The following is a 24906-nucleotide window of genomic DNA, read 5'->3' on the forward strand; positions in this document are numbered from 1 at the left end:
CAGTGAACACAAACAGCAGGACTGGCACTAAAACTTTATTTGTGTTGAGTATCATAATGCACACACTGTGAGATATTACAGAGTTAAATGAAAAAACAAAACAAAAACAACTCACAATTATTATATTTATTCACTTTGATTGCTCACACAATGTGTCGTACAGAGGCATGGTGAGCTAAGAGACTGTTTCTTCTAAGCATACTAAACATAGGAACCTGACAAAACATGAGCACAGGGAAAGGACACATAGCACCATTTCAATATGTAATCAGTTTGGGTTTAAGGCAAATGCAGTTGATCTGTTGGCTAATTTATTGGACGATCGTTTTCATAATAATTTATTCATAGTTACTTCCATATCTAGAATCTACAGGCAAATTTCTGCAACGAGTTATCATTTTCTCTTCTGCATGACTTCATCTCGGGGCCTCATGAACAGGAGCATAAACGCAGACCACTTTTCAAATGTAAAGGTTGAGGTTTTCTTGGGATATGTTTATCACGTTGAGGCAATCAAAAACCCAGAGAAAGAACAGTGAACGTTATCATCTGCGTAAATGCCGTTGGACTGGTCATCTGGAACCTGGATGTAGACTGTGTCATGGGTGTCCAGCATGAGGACAGCACTGCCAGACATCTGGTCGAGGAAACCTTTGTTGTACTCATCGTAAGAGAACAGGACTGGCTCTTTGTTTTTGTAAAGTGCTACCAATGCATTTGCTCCATTGACATGCATATGGAAAGAAAAGTAATACAGTCCTGGAACCTGGCAGGTGAATATGCCGCTGTGCGCATCATAATGGTTTTCTCCATTGTACACAATCTGGTTGAATACAATAGGTGTTCCAGCATTGGGATAAGCTGTGGTAAGAAGAGCTGTAAATGCTGACATGGGTGCCTTCATCAGCTCATGGCTAACAGGCATCACCATCTCGTGAGATTTAATTGGCATGCTCTTCTCGTGGTGGTAAACGATCTCACCTGGGGGGCCAGGTGGTCCAGGAGGTCCTTGTGGACCTGGAAGACCATCTTGACCTCTGGCACCAGGGATACCGGGAGGACCATGAGGTCCAGAAATTGCCTTCGCTGTGAGCCCTGCTGGGCCAGGGGGGCCTGGAAGTCCAGGATGACCCTTAAGACCGGGTACACCTGAAGGTCCGGCTGGGCCTGGTGGTCCTGATGCTCCGGGTATGCCATTTTCACCTCTACTACCTGGTGGGCCTTGATGTCCTGGATGTCCTTTTTCGCCTGGTGGCCCTTTGATACCTGGAATACCTGGAGCACCAGTGAATCCAGCCTCACCCTTGGCACCTGTATGCCCCATATGGCCTGTTGGACCTGGAGGACCATTTGGACCAGGAATACCAGGTTTTCCTGAGAAACCTTGTGCACCTTGCTCACCCTTTGCACCTCTTGCACCAGGTGCCCCAACCAAACCAACATCACCTTTAAGTCCCTGTGGACCTGCTTCTCCCTGGAATCCCCTAGCACCCTGAGGACCAGCTGGACCTATTGGGCCAATAGCACCTGGCATACCTGTGTGACCTGTTGGCCCTGGTTCTCCTTTTTGACCTGTTGTACCTGAGGTTCCGGGCACTCCCCGGTCTCCTGGCATTCCAGGTGATCCTGGTTTGCCAACACCGGGCAGACCTGGAGCACCTGGCTGTCCTGATGGTCCTTGAGGTCCTTTTTGTCCAATTTGGCCAGGCATACCAGGAGCTCCATTCTGGCCAGGCTTTCCTGGTGCTCCTATTCCAGGTGCTCCTGTATGACCTTTTGGGCCTGAGAGACCCATTGGACCTGGTGACCCATCTCTACCTGGCATTCCAGACTTTCCAGGCTCTCCAGGAAATCCAGCTGGTCCAGGTTTTCCAACTCCAGGCTGGCCAGGCTGACCAGAAGGACCTTGAGGGCCCATTGGGCCGGGACCACCAGGTTTTCCTGAATAACCATGCCCAGGTTCTCCTTTCTGGCCTGGCAATCCAGGAATTCCAGGATGACCTTTTAGGCCAGGTTCTCCACGTGGGCCCATTGCTCCTGGGATCCCATGTGGTCCAGGCTTTCCAGGAGATGAAAGGCCAGAAGGTCCAGGGCTTCCGGGTGATCCTGGTGCTCCTCTCGCACCTTGAGGTCCAGCTGGGCCTGGATGTCCCTTTTCACCTGGATATCCAGGTGCACCTGATTTTCCAGGTGCACCTGGGGTTCCAGGTTTACCAGGCGAGGAGTAGCCTGCTGGACCTGGTGGTCCAGGTGGACCCACTGGGCCCATATGTCCAACACCGTTCTTTCCAGGACTTCCAGGCATGCCTGGTGGGCCAGGGGGTCCAGGTGAACCTGGAGAACCCGGAATACCAGGTTCACCAGCAACAGCTACAAAGAAAAAACAAAGATAATTCAGATAAAGCCACACATATAAGTGCAGTATAAATAGAGTTAGCCACATGTACAGTAAATACATATATAGTACTGTTATTAATGGTTAAACTGTGTGTGCATATGGAGATTTGATGTTTTCCTCCATTTTCTTCATTGACCTAGTGAGATCTGTTGAACACCAACTTGTGAGCAAAAAAGTCCAAATCAACCAAATCAGCTTACTTTTTAAACTGAGTGATTTGCACATGTTAAGCTTTGGGGTTGTGTTTAGGAGTAGCGGGCCAATTAGGTGAGATAAATGATAATTATGATAATGATAGTAGTTCCTCACTAATGTATGCAAGTGATAATAAACGCAAGTTATACAACGGTCAGCAGCTGCTCACAGTAGTCAACATTTGAAACAGATCAAAACATTTGCTCAAAGTTGTCCTAAAACTATTGAACACCCATTTTTGTCTTAGGACCGGTTCGAAAAACCTTTAAAATCCATTTCAGATGTTGACTACTTTATACTCCACTAGTATATGTTAGCACACAGTATGCTGTTTACTTAGTTATGGTCAAAGTGATTTACAGTTAGATTGGATAGTCTGACTATCTGGAAAACAAAAGGCACATCCTTTATTTCAGCCGGACAGAGAGCCTGTCTGGAAACAAGTGGTAGTTTAACACCACAGTGGAGCTCATTTTGGGCTAGCCTGTTGTATAATGTGGCTACGTCTGTTTTGAAGATTTTACGTTCTCTCTAAGTAGTAAATTGTATAAGATGTGGTGTTTACCACCTTAGAAATGAAGTATGCTTTGGATTATTCTTATTTGATGCATGTTGACTGCATACTTATATACACACATACAGACAGACGTGGACAAAACTGTTGGTACCCTCCCACTGAAGAAAGCAAAACTACAGTGCTCACAGAAATCACTTGTAAAGGAAGAAAGTATTGATTAATCAGAATGACTGAAAATAATGAAACCGGCCTGGACCAAACTGAAGGGTTCCAATCAGTCTGTGTATGAAGATTGTACATGCAAAGTGCCATCTAAATATTTTTGTATATCATTTTCCCAGTGTGTTGGTTCAGCAATGTCAGAATAGACTCATTCATTGCATTTAAAGTGAAATACATAGACACAGAAGGCTGAGAAACATTTTAGAGGAGCATTTCAGATGGCTTCTGCATCTAAAACTCTTCACAAACACAAACACACACATCTGAAATGAAACTCACTGTGGGATTTAGTAGGATACGGCTGTTTCTTCACATGATAGTATCTGTCAGGGGTCGCCTCGGCCAGCACCACAACCAGAAGAAGAATGCTTGTTACTCTGAGGTCCATTTTCTGAAGCTAAGCCTGTGAAAAGAGAGATAATGAAACATAAGCACTGAAGCAATCACATCTCTTGCCTATTAAACACTAGAAGTCATGCAAATATTTAGCAAAAATGATCTCAGTATGTCTGAACATGCTACAAAACTCCACTACAAAGCATAAGGCACACGTGTGTTTACTCAGGAAACCTCCCCATTCAAATTGCAGACTGTTAAACTTGGCTGAGGAACACAATGAAGCGCATGCAGTGTAGCATCTAGAGATGTCCTCCTCCCCCCGTCTCAGCAGCGTGATCATCCCGCAGCGTGTAGTGCAGCAGCAGAGGGCCACAGAGAGCGAGCGGCTCTACCCACCGGTTGGCTGGAGCTCCACGAGTCAGGGGTCGGGCACTTCTCCCGGCCAGTCGCTGTGTTTTGTAAGTTTCCAGTCGGCGCGTGGAAGTCCTGTTCACAGCAGTGCATTCGGCTATTTATACCAAACTTTCATCTCTGGCAGCACCCAGACTCTCCCTCCCTCTGTGATGTCAGCTGTAATGAAGGGTGTGCTGCTGTCCCTCTAGTTACTCTTATTTATTTGTTTTGCAGAATTCAGTAGTTCCCAGGATCTTTCAGTCTCCAGTTAAGCTTTTATTTGATTTTTAATGCCTGATAAATTAATGAAATGAATTTAAGCACAAGTAAAACTTAAAAGATGTTGACAAAAAAATTATTTATATGTGTGTGTGTGTGTGTGTGTGTGTGTGTGTTTCCCAAGTTTTGCATTACAGAAAAGGAAATCTTTTTCTTTTTTAGTCAATATTATTAGTCCCCTTAAGAAATTATTAATTTTTGATTGCCTACTAAGCAAACACATGTAAAATATTATTAAAAAGAACATTTAACAGAAGGGTTAATCATTTATATATCTATATCTATCTATCTATATATATATATATATATATATATATATATATATATATATATATATATATATAGATAGATAGATAGATAGATATACCAGGTTGGACCCCCTTTTGCATTTAGATCTACCTTGATCCTTCATGTCAGAGATTCAACAAGCTACTGGAAATATTCCTCAGAGATTTTGCCCCATATTGACATGATAGCATCACACAGTTGCTGCAGATTTGTCGGCTGCACATCCATGATGCCAATCTCCTGTTCCACCACATCCCAAAGCTGCTCTATTGGATTGAGCTCTGGTGGCTGTGGAGGCCATTTGAGTACAGTGAACTCATTGTCATGTTCAAGAAACCAGTCTGAGATGATTGGGGCTTTATGACATGGTGCGTTATCCTGCTGGAAGTAGCCATCAGAAGATGGAGACACTGCCCCACACCATTACACCACCACCAGCAGCCTGAACCGCTGATACAAGGCAGGATGGATCCATGCTTTCATGTTGCTGAGACCAAATTCTGACCCGACTATGTGAATGTGGCAACCATGCCACGTTCAATGTCACTTAAATCCCCTTTCTTCCCCATTCTGATGTTTGCTTTGACCTGCAGCAGATCGTCTTGACCATGTCTACATGCCTAAATGCATTGAGTTGCTGCCATGTGATTGGCTGAGTAGATATTTGCGTTAACGAGCAGTTGGACAGGTGTACCTAATAAAGTGGCCGGTGAGTGTATTATTGTGAAACTCATTCCTTGTTTTATGCAGGAGCTTTCACTCTTTAAAATGATTATAATACAGGAGTCATGATTGTTTCCTGAAGTAGAAGTTCTCGAATAGTTTATCTTCATGTTTCTGAATGTGCTCATGCAGACGTCCGCAGCATCTGCAGAAGTGTGTTTGATTTTCCTCTGGGACAGCAGGGGGCAGACTTGAAGTCTTTTTCTTGTTGTTGTCCTCACGTGGGAACTCTGGAGTCCACCAGCCACAGGATTCATGATTAAGGTTATTTTGAGTGTTTTGATGACAGGAACGTGTCAGAGGAGCAACACTGAGTTTCGTGCTTGTAATTATGGTTAATACACAGCTGTCAATTATACGTTCCGATCATTTCGCCGTGTCTAGTTAAACTCTTGATAAAGATGCAGAATAACAGCATTAAAATGAATGGTTTTCTTGTTTGGTTACTGTATTATTATAATGCAGAGTGTAGTGCTTTAGTGGTGTTGTGATATTTCATTAGCAGATTCTGCTCATTTTGTTTTTGTTTTAATTATTATTCAGTGAGTTTGAGACAGAAAGGTTTGGCGTATACAGATGGAGTCAGAATTATTCCCTCTCCCCAGTAGTTTTTCCCAATTTTTGTTTAACGGAGAAAATAATGAACATTCATACATTCATTCATTCATGTTCTTTTCAGCTTAGTCACTTATTAATCAGGGGTCGCCACAGCAGAATGAACCACCAACTATTCCAGCATATGTTTTACACAGCGGATGCCCTTCAAGCTGTAACCCAATACTGGGAAAATTGAACATTTCTAATCATATTAGTTTTAATCTAAAATCTATTTTTTTTCTATTTGTTGACATGATCATTTTTCTATTTTCTTCTATTTCTATTTTTTTTCTATTTTTTTTCAAAATTTTTTTCTTTTTTTCTATTTTCTATTTTTTTCTATTTTTTCTTTTTTTCTATTTTCTATTTTATCTATTTTTTTCTTTTTTTCTATTTTCAATTTTTTTCTTTTTTTTCTTTTTTTTATTTATTTTATTTTTTTCAATTTTTTTTCATTTTTTTCTATTTTCTATTTTTTTCAATTTTTTTTTTTTTTTTTTTTTTTTTTTTCTTTTTTCCATTTATTTCTATTTTCTTTTTTTATTTTTATTTTTTTTTTTTTTCAATTTTTCTTTTTTTTTGTATTTTCTATTTCTTTCTATTTTTTTCTATTTTTTCAACATTTTTCTAGTTTTTATTTTTTTCTATTTTAAATTTTTTTCTATTTTTATTTATTTAATTTTTTTTCTATTTTTTTCTATTTTTTTATTTTTTTTCTATTTTCTATTTTTTTCTATTTTTTCAACATTTTTCTAGTTTTTATTTTTTTCTATTTTAAATTTTTTTCTATTTTTATTTATTTAATTTTTTTTCTATTTTTTTCTATTTTTTTATTTTTTTTCTATTTTCTATTTTTTTCTATTTTTTTCTTTTTTTCTATTTTCAATTTTTTTCTTTTTTTTCTTTTTTTTATTTATTTTATTTTTTTCAATTTTTTTTTCATTTTTTTCTATTTTCTATTTTTTTCAATTTTTTTATTTTATTTTTTTCTATTTTTTCTTTTTTCCATTTATTTCTATTTTCTATTTTTTATTTTTATTTTTTATTTTTTTCAATTTTTCTTTTTTTTTGTATTTTCTATTTCTTTCTATTTTTTTCTATTTTTTCAACATTTTTCTAGTTTTTATTTTTTTCTATTTTAAATTTTTTTCTATTTTTATTTATTTAATTTTTTTTCTATTTTTTTCTATTTTTTTATTTTTTTTCTATTTTCTATTTTTTTCTATTTTTTCAACATTTTTCTAGTTTTTATTTTTTTCTATTTTAAATTTTTTTCTATTTTTATTTATTTAATTTTTTTTCTATTTTTTTCTATTTTTTTATTTTTTTTCTATTTTCTATTTTTTTCTATTTTTTTATTTTTTTTCTATTTTCTATTTTTTTCTATTTTTTTATTTTTTTTCTATTTTCTATTTTTTTCTACTTTTTATTTATTTTATTTATTTTCTATTATTTTCTATTTTTTTTTTCTTTTTTTTTTCTTTTTCTATTTTTTTTAAATATATGATCTGTTTTTTGTCCTGTCACTGTTATCCTGCTGCACTGTAGAAGCTCTGTCAGTGGTTTATTCTGGAGTCAATCCAACACTAATATTGCTGAAGGGGGCTAATAATATTGAGCTTAAAATGGGTTTAAAACAATTAAAAACTGCTTTTATTCTAGCTGAAATAAAACAAATCAGACTTTCTCCAGAAGAAACAATATTAGAGAAAATACTGTGAGAAATTCCTCAATCTGTTCAACATCGATTGGGAAATATGACAGAAAATTCACAGGAGGGGGAATAATTCTGACATAAGCTGTATATTCTTATGCATCCAGTACATATTTGGAGTATCTGATTTAGAAGCTGCTCACTTTTACAACACCACTGCTGACCAGCAGCAGAATCTGCATCCTTCAGACAGTCCAAACCCATAAAACACCAGACCTCTGAGGCAGACGTCTCTCTCTCTCAGGCTGTTTCAGATGCTCTGCATGTTTACTTCTCTTTTTCATTCAGTAAAAAACCCTCGTGTGGCTCAGAAGAGTTTGTTTTTGTATATTTATATGCCTTATTTTTCAACGCTGAGAGAATACAACTTCTTTAAAAACAGTAACGTTTGCAAACAGGACAGTGTGAGAGTACAAGGATCAGGAAAGTACATCTAGCTGAGACTTGGGAAGCTCAGTCTCTCAAAGTGTGTATATATATTATATAAGATATTCATTTATCTCATTTCCTTCAACTTAGTCTCTTTTTTATCAGGGGTCACCACAGCGGAATGAACCGCCAACTATTCCAGCATATGTTTTACACAGTGGATGCCCTTCCAGCTGCAACCCAGTACTGGGAAACACCCACACACACTCATTCTCTCACACACACACACTACGGCCAGTTTAGTTGATCAATTCCCCTATAGCGCATATGTTTGGACTGTGGGGGAAAGCGGAGCACCCGGAGGAAACCCCCATCAACACGTGGAGTCCTCACTTTCATCCGCTACACCCACCCCCTCCCTCACGGTCCTCACTTTCATCCGCTACACCCACCCCCTCCCTCACGGTCCTCACTTTCATCCGCTACACCCACCCCCTCCCTCACGGTCCTCACTTCCATCAGTGACCCGGTCACTTTCTTTTTCTCTTTCACTTTGAGAGCGGCGTGATTGCCGTTTGCCTAGAGCTCCAGTTCAGCTTGCTCCGGCCCTGTGTGTGTTTAATGTGCAAAGAAATTTGGAAAAGACCAAGGACGCACTTTTAGAAGGAAAGGGCTTCCATGAGCCCTCACGTTTCATAAGTTTGACGTGTTTCCCCCTACACGCAACTTTTGTAAAGCGTCTGCTTCACGTTGCTGTGTCAGAATCCTTGCTTGTGAAATACAGCCATACTAGAGAACGCTTAGTTTAAGCAAATTTGATGAACACGATCATGCGTGTTGATGAATCTGAAGGCATCCCTCGCTCACTGGGTACGCTGTACTGCGCGTTGTCTCTCTCTCTCTCTGTGTGTGTGTGTGTGTGTGTGTGTGTGTGTTTGTAGTCCACTTAGAATCCAACATGTAAATCATTTGTGTTTGTTATTGGCATTGATTGTTTTGAAATTCAAGTGGTGTTTACATGCCTGTGTTTTTATTTCTGTAATAAATACAGCATTTCCTGATTAATCATGATTAATTACAAAAAAAGTCAGAATAATTACATCAGTGTTTCCCAACCCTGTTCCTGAAGGCACACCAACAGGACACATTTTCTCCCTAATCAAACACACCTGAATCATCTTATCATAACATCAGAAGAGACTCCAACACCTGAAGTTAATGGGTCAGATAAGGGAGACATTCAAAATATGTACTGTTGGTGTGCCTCCAGGAACAGAGTTGGGAAACACTGGGTTACATAATGTTTGGTAATCATTTGACAGCCCTAATCATTATTATTCACAGCTTAAAGTTTGCTTTGATTGTTCAGTATTTACGCTTCACCAGTTTATGTCTCCAGTTTAAGAGTCTCTTTAACACTTCTGTTTATTTTATTGTAAGACACAAGAGACGATATATTAATGTTTATTTTTCTTTTGTTTTTGACTATTAAACCTATTTGCCTTAGCAGTGTTGGTAAAGTGAAATCAAGTGATTAAATAAATAAAAAAATGCTAATATTTTTAAATGTATTGTTAAAAACGTTCAATAATTATCGATATCGAATGATATGAAAGATGAAACCTATCCACAAGTATCAGACTTAGTTACTTGAAAAGGAGCTGTTGGTGTTAGAGGGTGATATTAAACCTTTACTACGGTTTAATCTCCTACTCTGCACTTGATTCGAGAAGCAGAAGCGAATCAGACAGGCTTCCCATAATGAGTCCTGGTGTGGTGGAGTTTGGGGTTTTGCCGTCTGGTGAGGTAATCTACCTCCTGTCTGATGTGGTCTCCTCAGCTTCTGTATTCAGTGGAGAGGAGGCGCTGGAAAAACGTAACGCTCATTTACACAGCTCCTATATATAGCACAAACACCACCGTCGACTTCCACATGTAATACCATGCCATTTCCATATGTTTGCTTTCACTGTTGGATCACAGCAGTTGTGTAGATGCATCGAGTTAAACCCATTGTCTGACCATACACAAGAAGAAGAAAGCCTCAAGCTGGTAGACTCTCCATATAGACGTGTCTCTTACTGTATGTAGTGAGTCACAGACTATCATATACCAGCAAACAATACTAAGATAAGCTCATGTTTTCAGCAAAGCTTCTTTCTTTCTTTAAAGAGATAAATCACCCCAGTTTTTCAGTTCTGCCATCATTTACTCCCCAAAGCTGTTGGATTATACTCATGAAGTTAATTCACTATGGTTAGGCTTTGTGTGGCAGCTTTGTCATTGAACGTCAGTGTTTAATTGGCGATGATGATGCAATTCATGCACTTCACGTTGAGTGTGTAGCTGTATATTGTGTTATTTAAGGCTTGTGAATTAAATTGAGGATATTTCAGCCATTTTGAATGAGATTGTATTAGGGTGCGTGTCCACTGAAGTGTTTGAGTGTTTTGACGTCTGTTGCTGCCACAAGTGCTGAGCGCTCTACGTTTATTAAACACTCTGAAGGTTGGAGAAGTGCTCCCAGCTGAGTGTTTTTAAAGTCTGTAGAACACATAAGACATGTCACTCGGATAGATTTGAATGAGGAAAAGTGTAATGGCTAATATGGCCAATCATTGATCAATATAGACTGATGATTCTCCGGGGGAGGAGTAGACGTGTGTTTTTATGACGGTTTCTGCAGCTTTATTGTTAGGAACCGTCTGTGGTCAGCAAACGCACTGGAATCTCTGTGAATTCTTGCCTCACAGCCATGAGAAATACACTCACCGGCCACTTTATTAGGTACACCTGTCCAACTGCTCGTCACACGGCAGCAGCTCACTGCATTTAGGCATGTAGACATGGTCAAGAGGGTCTGCTGCAGGTCAAAGCGAGCATCAGAATGGGGAAGAAAGGGGATTTAAGTGACTTTGAACGTGGCATGGTTGTTGCTTTTCTGAGTATTTCAGAAACTGCTGATCTACTGGGATTTTCACGCACAACCATCTCTAGGGTTTACAGAGAATGGTCCGACAAAGAGGAAATATCCAGTGAGCGGCAGTTCTGTGGACAATAGTAGATTTGAGAAATGTTCAGGATACGGCCTGGTCCAGGATTATGGAAACCTTGGGATCATCTCATCGCTTGTCTTGGATTGGATCAGTGGCGCTGCATAGTCTGAGGGCCTCTGGATGAGTATCCCCAGGTGGAAATGGAGAATAAAGAGAATAATTAGTACCAAACTTTAAGAGACAGCTGTTGTTAAATGTCATTGGATAATAAAAGCTTGGCAAACAGTTTAGAAGAATTGGAAGTCTCCTTTGAGGTTTCAAAGATGACCACCGAGTGACATGATTTGCCTTTAGAGCAGTGTTTCTCAACCACATTCCTGGAAGACCACCAGCACTGCATGTGTTGTAAGAGCCAATTACAGGTCTCTCAGTCTTTGCTAATTAGCTGATGATCTGAATCACGTGTGTTTAGTTAAGAAGACATGGAAAATGTGCAGAGCTGGTGATTAGAAGGTCGCTAGTCCCAGCTGGGTCAGTTGGTGTTTCTGTGTGGAGTTTGCATGGTCTCCCTGTGTTGGCGTGGGTTTCCTCCGGGTGCTCTGGTTTCCCCCACAGTCCAAACACATGCGCTATAGGGGAATTGAACTAAATTGGCCGTAGTGTATGAGTGTGAATGAGTGTGTATGGGTGTATTCCCAGTACTGGGTTGCAGCTGGAAGGGCATCCGCTGTGTAAAACATATGCTGGAATAGTTGGTGGTTCATTCCGCTGTGGCGACCCCTGATAAATAAGGGACTAAGCCAAAGGTTCTTTTCAAACCTGATTGAAACGGTAATAAATGGATGATATTTAATACTAGAGAGAACTCTCATTCACTTTTCGATGTGCTTGTACTCTTAGTTTGGCTGGTTGTTTAGCTGGGAAGCAGATCGTGCCAAGTAAAAACAGTGTAATGAAAGGCTGATGAGTGTGGAGAAGCTAAAGATAAAAGGTCAAGATAGATAGATATAAATGAACCGTTTTAATAAAGCCGGCGCACCACTAAACAGCATTTGTGATTTTATGGCTGGTGGGATCGACGGAAGAGCATCAGGCAGAGAGTCGCTGCAATTACAGGGACCAGAATCCAAACTCTGCCAAATGACCGCTGGAAGCTTAATCCAGGCATTACACACACTCAGAATAGGAACTGAGGCTCGGAAATGCCACCCACTCATGGCTTTCAGATATTAAGACATTTATATCTGCCATTTTAATCAGATGTTTGTTTGTGTTTTGCATGGGTCTCTGTATCCTTCCTTAAGAGGCACAGACATCGGATAGGGTTCTGCAGCACTTCACAGCCTCATCCATCTTGTTGCAGGGTTACACAGTGAGACATCTTCCTCGGTTCACTGTCTTTACTCACCATCCAGTTTCTAAACACCGGCCTGCCACACACATGACCGTGCCCACCCAGGTTAAACAGGGACCCATCATGTCCTCAGAATATAACTCCTTCCTAAGAGTGGCCAAAGAGTGCAGCGTTTGCTTGTAGGAACATGACTGGGAAAAGCACAGGATCTTATAAACTCTTGATTGGATTTTGTTTATTAGACATATTAACAGGAGTAAAATGGCCGATTTTTTTTAACAATAATATCAATAAGTCCTGCTGAGTGCGCTTTTAAAGGTGCTGTATGTAAGTGTTTGACTCTTCTAAAGCATATAAACACCATCATATGTGTGCAGATATTTAGAAACATGCTCAGTGAACATTCTTGTTGATCTGGAAACACAATGCTGAAGTCAGATATTCTGCTGTGAACATGTGCCTTACGTGCTGGAGCGGCTGTCTTTGTTTTGGTCTCTTTAACCCGCCCAATGCCAGTTTAGCCAATTATATTTCAGCACCCTGGGTTGCCAGATGGTGGAAAACAGCGCATTGCATTCATTCATTCAGGATGGCTCTCGGTCCGTGACTGAAATGCGACCTCCGGTGGACAGTAGCAGACTCTGAAATGAGACGCTGATTCAGAGTTCCACATGAGGTTATTAATTAGCAAATAATATAAATATTACGAGCGTAAACGCAACGTGACGAGATACACAGTGATGAGAAATTTGGCTGTTTGCAGCAGACGAAACAGGACAGAAATGTAACTCCAGCCATTCAGAAGCACAGAATAGTGCACTCACTGCACTCCAGCACAATGGTCAGGTTTATAATCTAATGAATACATATTAAAGCTCTTTAACATGATTAAATGTAGATGCTGAATCACTGATATGTGTTGGTTTGAGTCTCAGTTCTGACGGTCAATCTCAGACGGTTTATTTTAATGTCCAGATCTGAGCTGAACTATCTGCTGCTGCTTTCAGTAGTATGGCAATAAATGTCATGTCAGACTCACATTATTAGCATTGAACACTGAATAAAGCACATGAGCTGTACCTGAGCTGATCATTGTCAGTTTCTGTTGTTCAGCTGTGAGAAACAGAAGCCGTTTCTAATATATACATTTCAGATGTTGATTAGGACAAGAACTCTCTTATAATGTGGATAATAAGGGTGTGATGAGATGCTTACTCCATGAGAACGATGCAAGATTTGTACACCATGTTTAAGAAATCTTCAATGATGAAATGCATGAATGGAAAACAGTATTTTATTCAACTAAAGAAAAAACTCCACTCCACTTTTTAAAATCACCTTGTAATGAATGTTATTTTGCTTCTATTTTAATCAATTGTACACTGTAATAGACATGCAAACTCAGCTAAATATTCTGCTAATAGCCAATGGGAATGGAAAATAGTCTTTTTATATATCATTTTAAATATTAGCAAAATATTTTTAATAGGTTTTTATTAAAAAATTAAAATTAAACATTGTTTTCTTCTTATTTATGTACTTTAATTAAGAACTGATGTACTGGACTGTATCTAATATGTAGCTTTAATGTGACATTATTTTTCACTACTTTATTAGTCTTTCCAAATATTCAGTCTTTTATTTTCTTCCTAGTTTGTAGGTTCTGGTAGTATAAAGAGTGCAGAACTGAAATCTTGTCAGACAAAAGATGGACTGGAAGTGCGCGTGTTAGAGTCGAGAACACTTAAAGATAGTGTTGACACCTCTTGTTTCCCAAAATGGATACTTCAGATGTCCAGCAGCCATTACTGGCTTGTTTCGTGTGCCAGGGCCATCGCTGGCTGATGCACGGCTTTTGCATCCTGGGACAATTAAAGGGACAGTTCAACCAAAACATTGTCACATTGTCACAAGGCTGTGTGAGTTTCTTTTTTGGCAACACCAAATAAGTTATGCGCACCCCTGTTTTATAGTCAAGTGTTTATTTGAAAGCTTAAGTGTTAAAACAGCTCGTCTGAACTACTGACAATATATACTTTTTATTTATATACACAGTGGAAATTGTTAGCCCCCCTGCATATATTTTCCCCCAATTTCTGTTTAACAGAGAGAAGACTTTCATCAACACATTTCTAATCATAATAGTGTTAATAACTCATCTCTAATCACTGATTTATTTTCTCTTTGTCATGATGACAGTAAATAATATTAGACTAGATATTCTTCAAGACACTTCTATACAGCTTAAAGTGACATTTAAAGGCTTAACTAGGGTAATTAGGGTAAAGTTAGGGTAATTAGGCAAGTCCCACACAGAAGAGCCTTGGTGAGAGAGGTAGAAGAACCCAAAGATCACTGTGACTGAGCTCCAGAGATGGAGATGGGAGAAAGTTGGAGAAAGTCAACCAACAACCCTCCACCAGTCGGGGCTTTATGGCAGAGTGGCCCGACACATGGAAGCCTACATGGAGTTTGCTAAAAAGCACTTGAAGGACTCAAAAATGGTGAGAAAAGAGATTCTCTGGTCTGATGAGTCCAAGATAGAACTTGTTGGCCTTAATTCTAAGCAGTATGTGCGGAGAAAACCAGGCACTGTTCATCACCTGTCCAATACAGTCCCAAAGGGTGAAGCGTGTTGGTGGCAGCATCATGCTGTGGGGGTGTTTTTCAGCTTCAGGGACAGGACAACTAGTTGTAGTCAAGGGAAAGATGAATGCGACCAAGTATATCCTGGATGAAAAGCCTTCTCCAGAGTGCTCAGGACCTCAGACTGTGTTAAAGCTTTACCTTCCAACAAGACAATGACCCTAAACACACAGCTAAAATAATGAAGGAGTGGCTTCACAACAACTCTGACTGTTCTTGAATGACCCAGCCAGAGTCCTGACTTAAACCCAATTAAGCATCTCTGGGGAGATCTAAAAATGGCGGTCCACCAATGTTTACCATCCAACCTGACAGATCTGGAGAGGCTCTGCATGAGGATCCCCAAATCCAGCTGTGAGAAACAGGTTTTTCTGTCAATATGGGCTGCTGTGTGTACAGTAATGAGGAAAAAATGAACTTCCATACTGCCATATAACAAAGAGGGAAAGATTTAAGGGGCTCGAATACTGCCCGTACCCACTGTACATTTGACATGATTTTCTATTTAAATGGGTTAAACTCAGGTCTGTTGGCCTGTTTTTGTATTCTGGAGTATGGATTTGGCATTAGTATCATGATATCTAATTTAGGTTTTGTTTTAAAGTCAAACTCCCCATCTCTGCAGTGTCCAGCCAGTGGTCATTTGTTTCTTCTTTCTGGAAATATTGTAGCAGCTACAGTATAGAGTTGGAGAAACACACGGTTGACCCTTAATGAGAGGCTATCCAGTTGAGTCAGGCCACCATGGAAAGACCCAGCTCACCGTTTCGAGGGTCACCCTGAAGGCTCGAATTATTCCTGCTTGAATAAACCAATAGCTGGCTAGCCAAAATGCTGTAATTGCCATAGACTCTAAAATGGTCCTGTAATAACCATTGGTAAAGGCGTTGGTTGTGTGGTGGGTTCAACATCAATTTTAGCAGAGTTAAAAGAGAAAGTCCACGTAATTTTCTGCAATGTGTCTCTTTCTCTCTAAATCCCCGACGCTGGCTGCGCTTTTTTACTGGTCAGTTCGTGCTAAAGACAATTATATCCATTCATCCCACTGCTCCATGTAGGGTAGGGTATCATGTAGGGTACCTACAGCATACATTTGAAGTGCAAGTTAAATGCACTATGTGAGATGATGACAGCACATAATATTAGACTAGATATTCTTCAAGACACTAGTATACAGCTTAAAGTCACATTTAAAGGCTTAACTAGGGTAATTAGGGTAAAGTTAGGGTAATTAGGGAAGTCATTGTATAACAGTGGTTTGTTCTGGAGACAATCCAAAACTAATATTGCTGAAGGGGGCTAATAATATTGAGCTTAAAATGGCTTTAAAGCTATTAAAAACTGCTTTTATGCTAGCTGAAATAAAACAAATAAGACTTTCCTGAAGAATATTATAGGAAATACTGTGAAAAATTCATCATTTGGGAAATATTTGAAGAAGATAAATAATAATAATAAGTTTATCTTCAACTGTATAGTTTTGTCTATATGTACTGACATATTATTAAAAGCTTTGTAATAAATGTTTAAATCCTGAGAAATAATAATAATAATAATTTTAGCTGGTGAGCCAAGCGTGTTTTTATGCACATGATCACACCAGTGTTATCATAACACACTACTGATAATGCACTTCATTAACTACTGATTACTCTGCAATGGAGCAGAGATAAATAAAACATTTATTTAATTCACATCCTTACTAGCAAAACACAAGATTACTGTTATTATCCAACTCAGTTATGCGCATACGTTTGTTTTCAAAATTTATGCACATCTTGGCGTTTCCATCAACTGTTTTTTTATGCGATAATCTAAAATATCTAAAATATCTAAATGGAAACAGCTATTGGCAACTCCATTGGCAAAACACTGACATTGGCAACTCCATTGTGTTCTAAATGGGATTGTTTACGTTTTTTAAATGTAAACAACATATAATAAATATCTTTATACATTTTTTAAAAGGTATTAATAAATTAGGAAATTACCATGGCAAATATAATGTAATACAGTTTGGGATATTCACCTTTTTCCCACCACCCTCAGTTAACTTCGGTGTTGGCCAGAATAGTTACATGTCAGGGGCAATGCTTACCATTCACTTTCCTCCAGGCGTTGTCGAACTGCATTGTGGATCCGTCAGTGCCACATCAGCGGAGTTGCTTGCTGCAGAAATTTGGAATTTCTCATATTTTCAAGCACCAACGGATGCGTCAGCCAATCATATTGCTATATGCAAATACCCCAGCTCAGACAGTAGCCGATTGCGGATTAATTTCATTGGCTGACAATGCTATGACAATCGCCTCAGTCCCAACTTCAGACACACCCTCAGTCAAGCGTTGACGCTGGAGCCCTGAGTGAATCAGGTATTAGAGAATACTTTTATATATTAAAGGGAAAGTTCAGCCAGAAATGAAAACTCACTCTCTATTGGCTCTCCCTAAAGTTTCTTTCTTCTGCTGAATGCCAAAGAGGATATGAAGAAAGCTACGGACTTCCATAATAAGAAAGACTAATAATATGGAAGTCAATAGCTACCTTTCCATCCACCTATTTCATGCACAGTTTGGATATGCGCATAAAAATATCAAGATGTGCATCAATTTTGAAAATGCACATGAAGAACATGTGCGCATAACTGAGTAGGATAAACCTTTCATTCGATAAGAAAAGATGCGCATAAACTTAAACATAAACAGCTTCTCCAACCGTAGTAAATTCCGTCCTTACTCTTGATATTTGGCACCAGTTCATCAGGAAGTGACGATTTTGTTGACTCTTTGGATGGAAACTCTGCTGTATTCGCACGTCTTTTATGCCATATTCCTGCTTTGCTCATTGTTACTTTGCATTTTTGGTGGGAAACATAGCTAAAAGCTGACATTTTTGAAAATTCTTCATCTTGTGTTCAATAGAAGAGAAACAAGTGAGGATTCTTCATTTCTGGGTGAACTATCCCTTTCAGAAACTCATAGCATGTGCTTCAAAACAACAGGAAATCTATCACGTATGTCTATCACAAGTATAAATAAAGTGCGTGCATCTGCTTTTGATTTTGTTTCTAGTAAACCACGTTGCTTTATATGTCGACGCTGAAGGCCACGGTCGGCCGGTGTGGAGTAGATCTGGTGAAGTTTTTCATCTAAATGATATTGTGTGTGGCGGTCGGAGTTGTTCTAGAGCTCTGCACAGTTGTCACCCTGTTTTCCTCTCTATTTAAAGCCAAATGTTCCACCCCAAATCATATGTGGCGAGAAGAGCTGTAATTACGGCACGCTTTGTTTACATCCTTATTTTCTCCTTCTGTTTACATTGAAGGATTTTTCTGCGAGAGGAGGATGATGATGAGTCATGGTACTTCTGCATCAGCTGCATGTCACTGAAAATTAAGACTTTTTTGTTACCCACAAGGGCTTGTTTCTAATTCTGTTCAGTTTTAACCAATGGGAGTGACTGGATAAGCACCATCTTTTGGTGAAAGTAAGAAATCTTTTACTCTAATTAATTGGAATCACCAAATGTATTCAGTTTCTGAACTAATTTCTTTAAATTATGAATTAATGTCTCTAAAATAGGTTTTTAATATTGAAACATGGAATAATAATTGCAGGAGTTCTACAAGAGCTTTCGTTGTTGTATGTGTAAACAGTGCGCAGCATAAATGAGCTAGAAAATTAATATTTCTGTCCGTTTGTCAGTGATTATAGCCAATCATTTTTGCTTCATTTAAACAGCTTTAATCTACAGTTATATCCATTAAAATAAGAGTTTGGTCACCAAAAATCTTTAGGAATAGAAAGGTAATACGTTAAACTCAATAATTCATGTCAAAATAAAGTGGATATTTCCTTAAAACATTCATGCATTCATTTTCATCTGCTTTTCCGGGGCCGGGTCGTGGGGGCACCAGTCTCAGGAGAGAACCCCAGACTTCCCTCTCCTCAAGACACTTCCTCCTGCTCCTCGAGGGGGATCTCGAGGTGCTCCCAGGTCAGCCGAGAGACATAGGCTGCGTCCGAAATTGCATACTTCCATACTATATAGTACGTTAAAAACAGTATGCGAGCCGAGTAGCATATCCGAATTCATAGAATTCGAAAAACAGCATGCAAGAAGTACACGGATGACCTACTACTTTCGGCGAGATTCTGAAGTGCGCATTAAAATTCAAATGCAGTACCTGCGTTCCAGTCATACTGTATTGAACATACTTTTCTAATGGTTGAGTAGTAGGTAGTAGTATGTAGGTGTTCCTATGTAGAGTTTGCATGTTCTCCCAGTGTTGGTGTGGGTTTCCTCCGGGTGCTCCGGTTTCCCCCACAGTCCAAACACATGCGCTATAGGGGGATTGATTAACCAAATTGTCCGTAGTGTATGAGTGTGTGTGTGTGTGTGTGTGTGTGAGAATAAGTGTATGGGTGTTTCCCAGTACTGGGTTGCAGCTGGAAGGGCATCCGCTGTGTAAAACATATGCTGGATAAGTTGGCGGTTCATTCCGCTGTGGTGACCCCTGATTAATAAAGGTACTAAGCCAAAAGAAAACGAATGAAGTCCTGTGGTCCCCGAACACATAGCTCTTAGGATCTCCTAGGCACTCAAACCACTCCACCATGATAAGGTGGCAGTCCATGGAGGAGTTCATTCAAACAAGCTAAATAATCTGCCAACGGGACAAGCAAAACAATCTTATATCAGAGCAAAAACTGGCAGATCCTTTGACTTTTAAGTTATTATTACTTCATTATTTCACAAGATTTTTGTTGACATTTGGACAAGAAACAAGACAAAATAAGTAAGAAATTGGGTATTCAGCAATGAATTGATGGAAGGACGTCAAGTCATTGAAATGAGCCATGGACAGGTCTTTACTCTGACTTTCGGTCAATTTGCTGCACATTAAAACCCTTCTTGAGCTTTTGCATTGTTAAAGAAATGATGTGCACGTAACTCTTGTTGACATGGCAACTTTCCCACTGTTTGTATTTTGGCATGTTGTAAAACCGCGATGAAGCCATGATGAAATCCTTTTTATGGCTCAAGTCATTTACAGTGGAAAGATGTGAGTCTCCGCTTGGTCTGGCTTCATTAGAGAAAGAAAGAGACTTGGGAAGTCAGACGTAAATACAGCTTGGCTATAGGGCTGTTAAATAAACTGTACTAGCCATGATTGCCTTCTGTAACATAACAAAACGAAACAAACCGGAAAAGTAAATGCCCTGCCCTTATTGAATCAGCCCCTGAAAACCACTGTAATGTACGTTTTCATACGACTGTTAAATGTATACGCACGAGGGATGTATAAACCTATTGAATATGCTGGTAGAGCACTTTTAAAGGTGTTTAAATGAGCTCAAATTCAGATGCATGTTTCATTGACCTTCAAGTCTGAAAACAGTTTGAGATGGAAAGATTGGCTCAATTTTGTATTAGAAGTCCTTTTATCGAAATTAGAGCTGATATAGAATAAATGATACATATATGTCTGCGTGTTTCTAGTATAGACTAGCATGTTTCCAGTATGAATTAACATGTAAGCATGAATTTAATATGAGTTAGCATGTTTGCTAGCATGTTTCCAGTATGGATTAGCATGTTAGCATGAATTTAATATGAATTAGCATGTTTGCTAGCAAGTTTCCAGTATGGATTAGCATGTTAGCATGAATTGATTATGAATTAGCATGTTTCGAGTATGGATTAGTATATTGTTAGCATAAATTGTTATGTCTTTAGTCTATGGGACAGTTGCGAGGGTGTCATAAGTGGTTGCTAGGGCGTGACTAATAAGTTGAAAGGTCATCAGTGATCGGCAAATTGGTGGTCTAAGTTAAATGAGCCCAAACTTAAGTCTGTATGACAGTCTGGTGCAAAGTTATGAGCGCACAAAGTTTGGTCCAATGTTAAGTCAACTTTTCCGAATTTTCCATAAGTCAGATCAGTTGGAAAAGATATGGCAACCCGAGTCAGACTAGTTTGGAGGTTTGGAGTTAGTTTCGTGGTTATAGTATGAATGGTCTAAGAGGAGATGCATATAGAAATTAGTCTCAGAAGGAGAAGTATGTAGCATTACAGTATGTCTGCTTTTTCAAGCCACCATAATAAAATCAATACTGATGTGGTACAACACAGATTGTCTCTTTAAAAGTAAAGATACACTGGTTTATTTGACACTACTTATATGTAGGCTTCTGCTGGTATCAGTTTTTTTTTTTCAAATTTTTATCATGATATCTACACTCACCGGCCACTTTATTAGGTACACCTTATTAGTACCAGGTTGGAACCCCTTTTGCTTTCAGATTTGTCTTAATCCTTGGTGTCAGAGATTCAACAAGGTACTGGAGATATTCCTCAGAGATTTAGCTCCATATTGACATGATATGCCAATCTCCCGTTGCACCACATCCCGTTTCAAAGGTGCTCTATTAGATCTAGATCTGGTGACTGTGGAGGCCATTCATAACGTGTGCATGGACTATTTGACTCTGTTCAGCAGCAGAGAGATCCTATTTTTCATTTCCATATTGCTTGAAACTTGTTGCCTGCTTAATAACGTCTTAAGAATGTCCTTCTAAAGAAGTTTTCCTTTTGAGCTCACCTGGCAAACAAATGATCCCAGAGCACCAGGACACAACACCATCCAATACTTTCATCGAAAAGCAAAACATTGAATGTTTCTGACCCTCCAATCTGCTATATGATTTGGAAAGCAGTCTAATTTACACTGACTGCAGATTATTATTTAATTTCTAAACTTGAATACTAATGTTAGTCCTACCTGAAAAACTACCCGCACAGTACCGTTTATCTCATCGTGACTTGTTGCAGTGTTTTTCTGGGTTTAGGTTATTACTGCGTGTTCTCTTTGCTGATGTTTGCCCTTGGTTTTATTTAGGCTAGTAGATTTTGCTTTGGCATGGAGAAATGTGAAACCTCACCTTTTCTTTTGTTTTACTCAAGAGTATTAGACGTTTACAACCTTACACGACCCTGTCTAAATACAAACTACAAATCCAAAGGGTTGTGAATGCAATCATCTTGCGTCTTCATGTCAGAAGGGAAACGTCAGGGTCCTGGAGTTCATCATAATGGTAATTGGCTTTGGGTGGGAACGTACACAGCATTACAGTTAATGTAAATACTGGTTGATGTTGTTTTTCTCTTTAGCACTGGCTTTGAGATAAGTATGCCAGCTTTGTTATTCTTCCATTAAACAAAGTCTGGGCACCCAGTGTTTAAAGTCAGCGTAAAGCAGGAACAAAGTCATGTTTGGCAATATTTGTTTGTGGGAGGGTGAGGCGATTCGATCTAATTAAACCCTGTTTAAGTGTGTTTATATATTGGTAGAAGCTCAATATTCCTGTCTCATGCAATAACTGGGCCTTGACACTGGGCGCAGATATCAAAGCAGTCCTGATCTAATCCCTTAACAAATAACACAGATAAATTGACTCAAATGAAGTGTTTTAGGAACACCTTGTAACTTTCATGATTAAAAATGGGTCGTGCAGGTCTTGGCAGTCCCAAGAATAAGTGCCCAAGGTAGGGTGGAAATCTGCTATTAGGAACAGCATAGACGGATCTATTGTTTGAAAAGTGGACGCAGGACTGAGTTGCCAAGTCTGCGGTTCTCCAGCGAAATTGGGCTACTTTTGACCTGTGTCTGCAGGTTGTTGTTTTTATCAGTGGGTTTAGGTTATGCAAAAATCACTCTTATAAGGGGTTTAAACACAGTTGTGTGACAACGGTCTGTGAATATAACCACCTACTAATAGTAAAAATGTATTAATTCTATATAAATTCTGCTGACTGACATACTCCCTACGTGTCATCAGAGGGGGAAAGCCCCGCCCACTTGTGACCATCTCTCCCTCATTAGCATAGGACGTTAGTCTTGTTTTTGAATCCGCCACTATGCTGACACACAGGCATCAGTCTGAACAATCCATTTAATGCTTTAAAGGGGAGTTATTATGCAAAAATCACTTTTATAAGGGGTGTAAGCACATTTGTTTGTCAGCAGTGTGTGAATATATCCAGCCTCTAATGGTAAACATTAATTAATAGTATTGTTTATAATCAGACTTGATGAAATCAGTCTGCAGAAACACTTTGATTGACATTCTCCCTTTGTACGTGTCATCAGAGGGGGAAAGGTTGCGGCTGGAAGGGCATCAGCTGTGTAAAACGTGTTGGATAAGTTGGCGGTTCATTCCACTGTGGCGACCCCAGATTAATAAAGGAACTAAGCCGAAAAGAAAATGAATGATTTGTTTACTAGGCTGCGCAGTGCATGTTCGCCTCACAGCAAGAAGGTCACTGGTTTGAGCCTCGGTTGGGTCAGTTGGCGTTTCTTTGTGGAGTTTGCATGTTCTCCCCGTGTTGGCGTGGGTTTCCTCCGGGTGCTCCGTTTTCCCCCACAGTCCAAAGACATGTGGTACAGGTGAATTGGGTAAGCTAAATTGTCCATAGTGTATGAGTGTGAATATGCGTATGGATGTTTCCCAGTGATGGGTTGCAGCTGGAAGGGCATCCGCTGTGTAAAACATGTGCTGGATAAGTTGGCGGTTCATTCCACTGTGGTGACACCTGATTAATAAAGGGACTAAGCCGAAAAGAGAATGAATGATTTGTCTACCTGTACTCTTTTAATCTGTGTGTTAGGCACTTGCACATTCATAATTAACCACACTCAAGTGAGCTTGAACCTAGCCTTCTGTGATGCTAATTTGCAGGTAGCTCTGTAATGCAAGGGTTTTGATTTCAATATGTCTGGTATTCGCTATTTAAGACTCTTGTTCTCTGTTCCTCAACACAAACTAGAGCCAGGTGCTCTGTTGGCACCTCAGGAGTAATGGTTGTCTTCCTGTATACAAAGGACTTGCATTCCTCCATCAAAACAAATGCGTGTTTTAAATGGCACGCACAATTAATCTCAGCCTTTTTGAGCTCTTGTGTCGAATGTAGCTGACACCGCAGCACCTTCATTTTCTAGTCTGTCGGAAAAGCCTGCGTCACACTGTCCTGTTTGACATCAAACCTGGAGTGAAGGGAAACAAACAAAGGAACAGTGTCTGGAGATTTGCTCGTCCACTCTCTCCGACGCTGTGTCAACAAATGCAACTCGAAATGATACAAGCCGTTCTAGCCAGTAATTCGTTCTGCACTGATTACAAGTCTGACATATTTAAAGGGCTCTTGCTACCTTTGACATGAAGAAGAAATGGATTCACAGTGCAACACGTGTAGACTAGGCTTATATATCGAATATATCAACTTTCATCGTTACTGTGATTTTAATACCGTCCATTTCCCTAATATATTTGAGCATGTTCTTAAACACTGCTTACTGGCCATCATGTCCGCATGCTCAACGCCAAGAAAATCTCCCCCACACCATTACACCACCACCAGCCTGAACCGCTGATACAAGGCAGGATGGATCCATGCTTTCATGTTGTTGAGGCCAAATTGTGAGCCGAGCATCTGAATGTGTCAGCAGAAATGGAGACTCATCAGACCAGGCAACGTTTCTCCAATCTTCTATTGTCCAGTTTTGGTGAGCCTGTGTGAATTGTAGCCTCAGTTTCCTGTTCTTAGCTGACAGGAGCGGCACCCGGTGTGGTCTTCTGCTGCTGTAGCCCATCCGCCTCAAGGTTGGACGTGTTGTGTGTTCAGAGATGCTCTTCTGCAGACCTCGGTTGTAACGAGTGCTTATTTGAGTTACTGTTGCCTTTCTATCAGCTGGAACCAACACTACCAAGCCAACCAATCACAGAGCTTGCGCTACACGTCGTTGCGACATGTAGTAACATTTTTGAAAGGAGCGTGTCAGCATCGGCCACGGTGAGGGCTATGCGACCATGCGAA

General features: G+C 39.6%; 2 protein-coding genes across 2 annotated transcripts in view; one reads left to right on the forward strand and one right to left on the reverse strand.

The window, feature by feature from the left end:
* Nucleotides 1-24906, forward strand: part of nt5dc1 (5'-nucleotidase domain containing 1) — a 63432-nt gene that overhangs the window by 9377 nt on the left and 29149 nt on the right. The window lies entirely within an intron of this gene.
* On the reverse strand, nucleotides 23-4177 carry col10a1b (collagen, type X, alpha 1b). Its single transcript, XM_056445565.1, has 3 exons — nucleotides 4068-4177; nucleotides 3612-3735; nucleotides 23-2370 (listed from the first exon to the last, which is right to left on the reverse strand). The coding sequence occupies exons 2-3, from the start codon at nucleotides 3718-3720 to the stop codon at nucleotides 500-502; spliced, it is 1980 nt and encodes a 659-aa protein (XP_056301540.1). The 5' UTR covers nucleotides 3721-3735; nucleotides 4068-4177; the 3' UTR covers nucleotides 23-499.

Source organism: Danio aesculapii, chromosome 20 (assembly GCF_903798145.1).
Source record: "Danio aesculapii chromosome 20, fDanAes4.1, whole genome shotgun sequence".
NCBI classification, from domain to species: domain Eukaryota; kingdom Metazoa; phylum Chordata; class Actinopteri; order Cypriniformes; family Danionidae; genus Danio; species Danio aesculapii.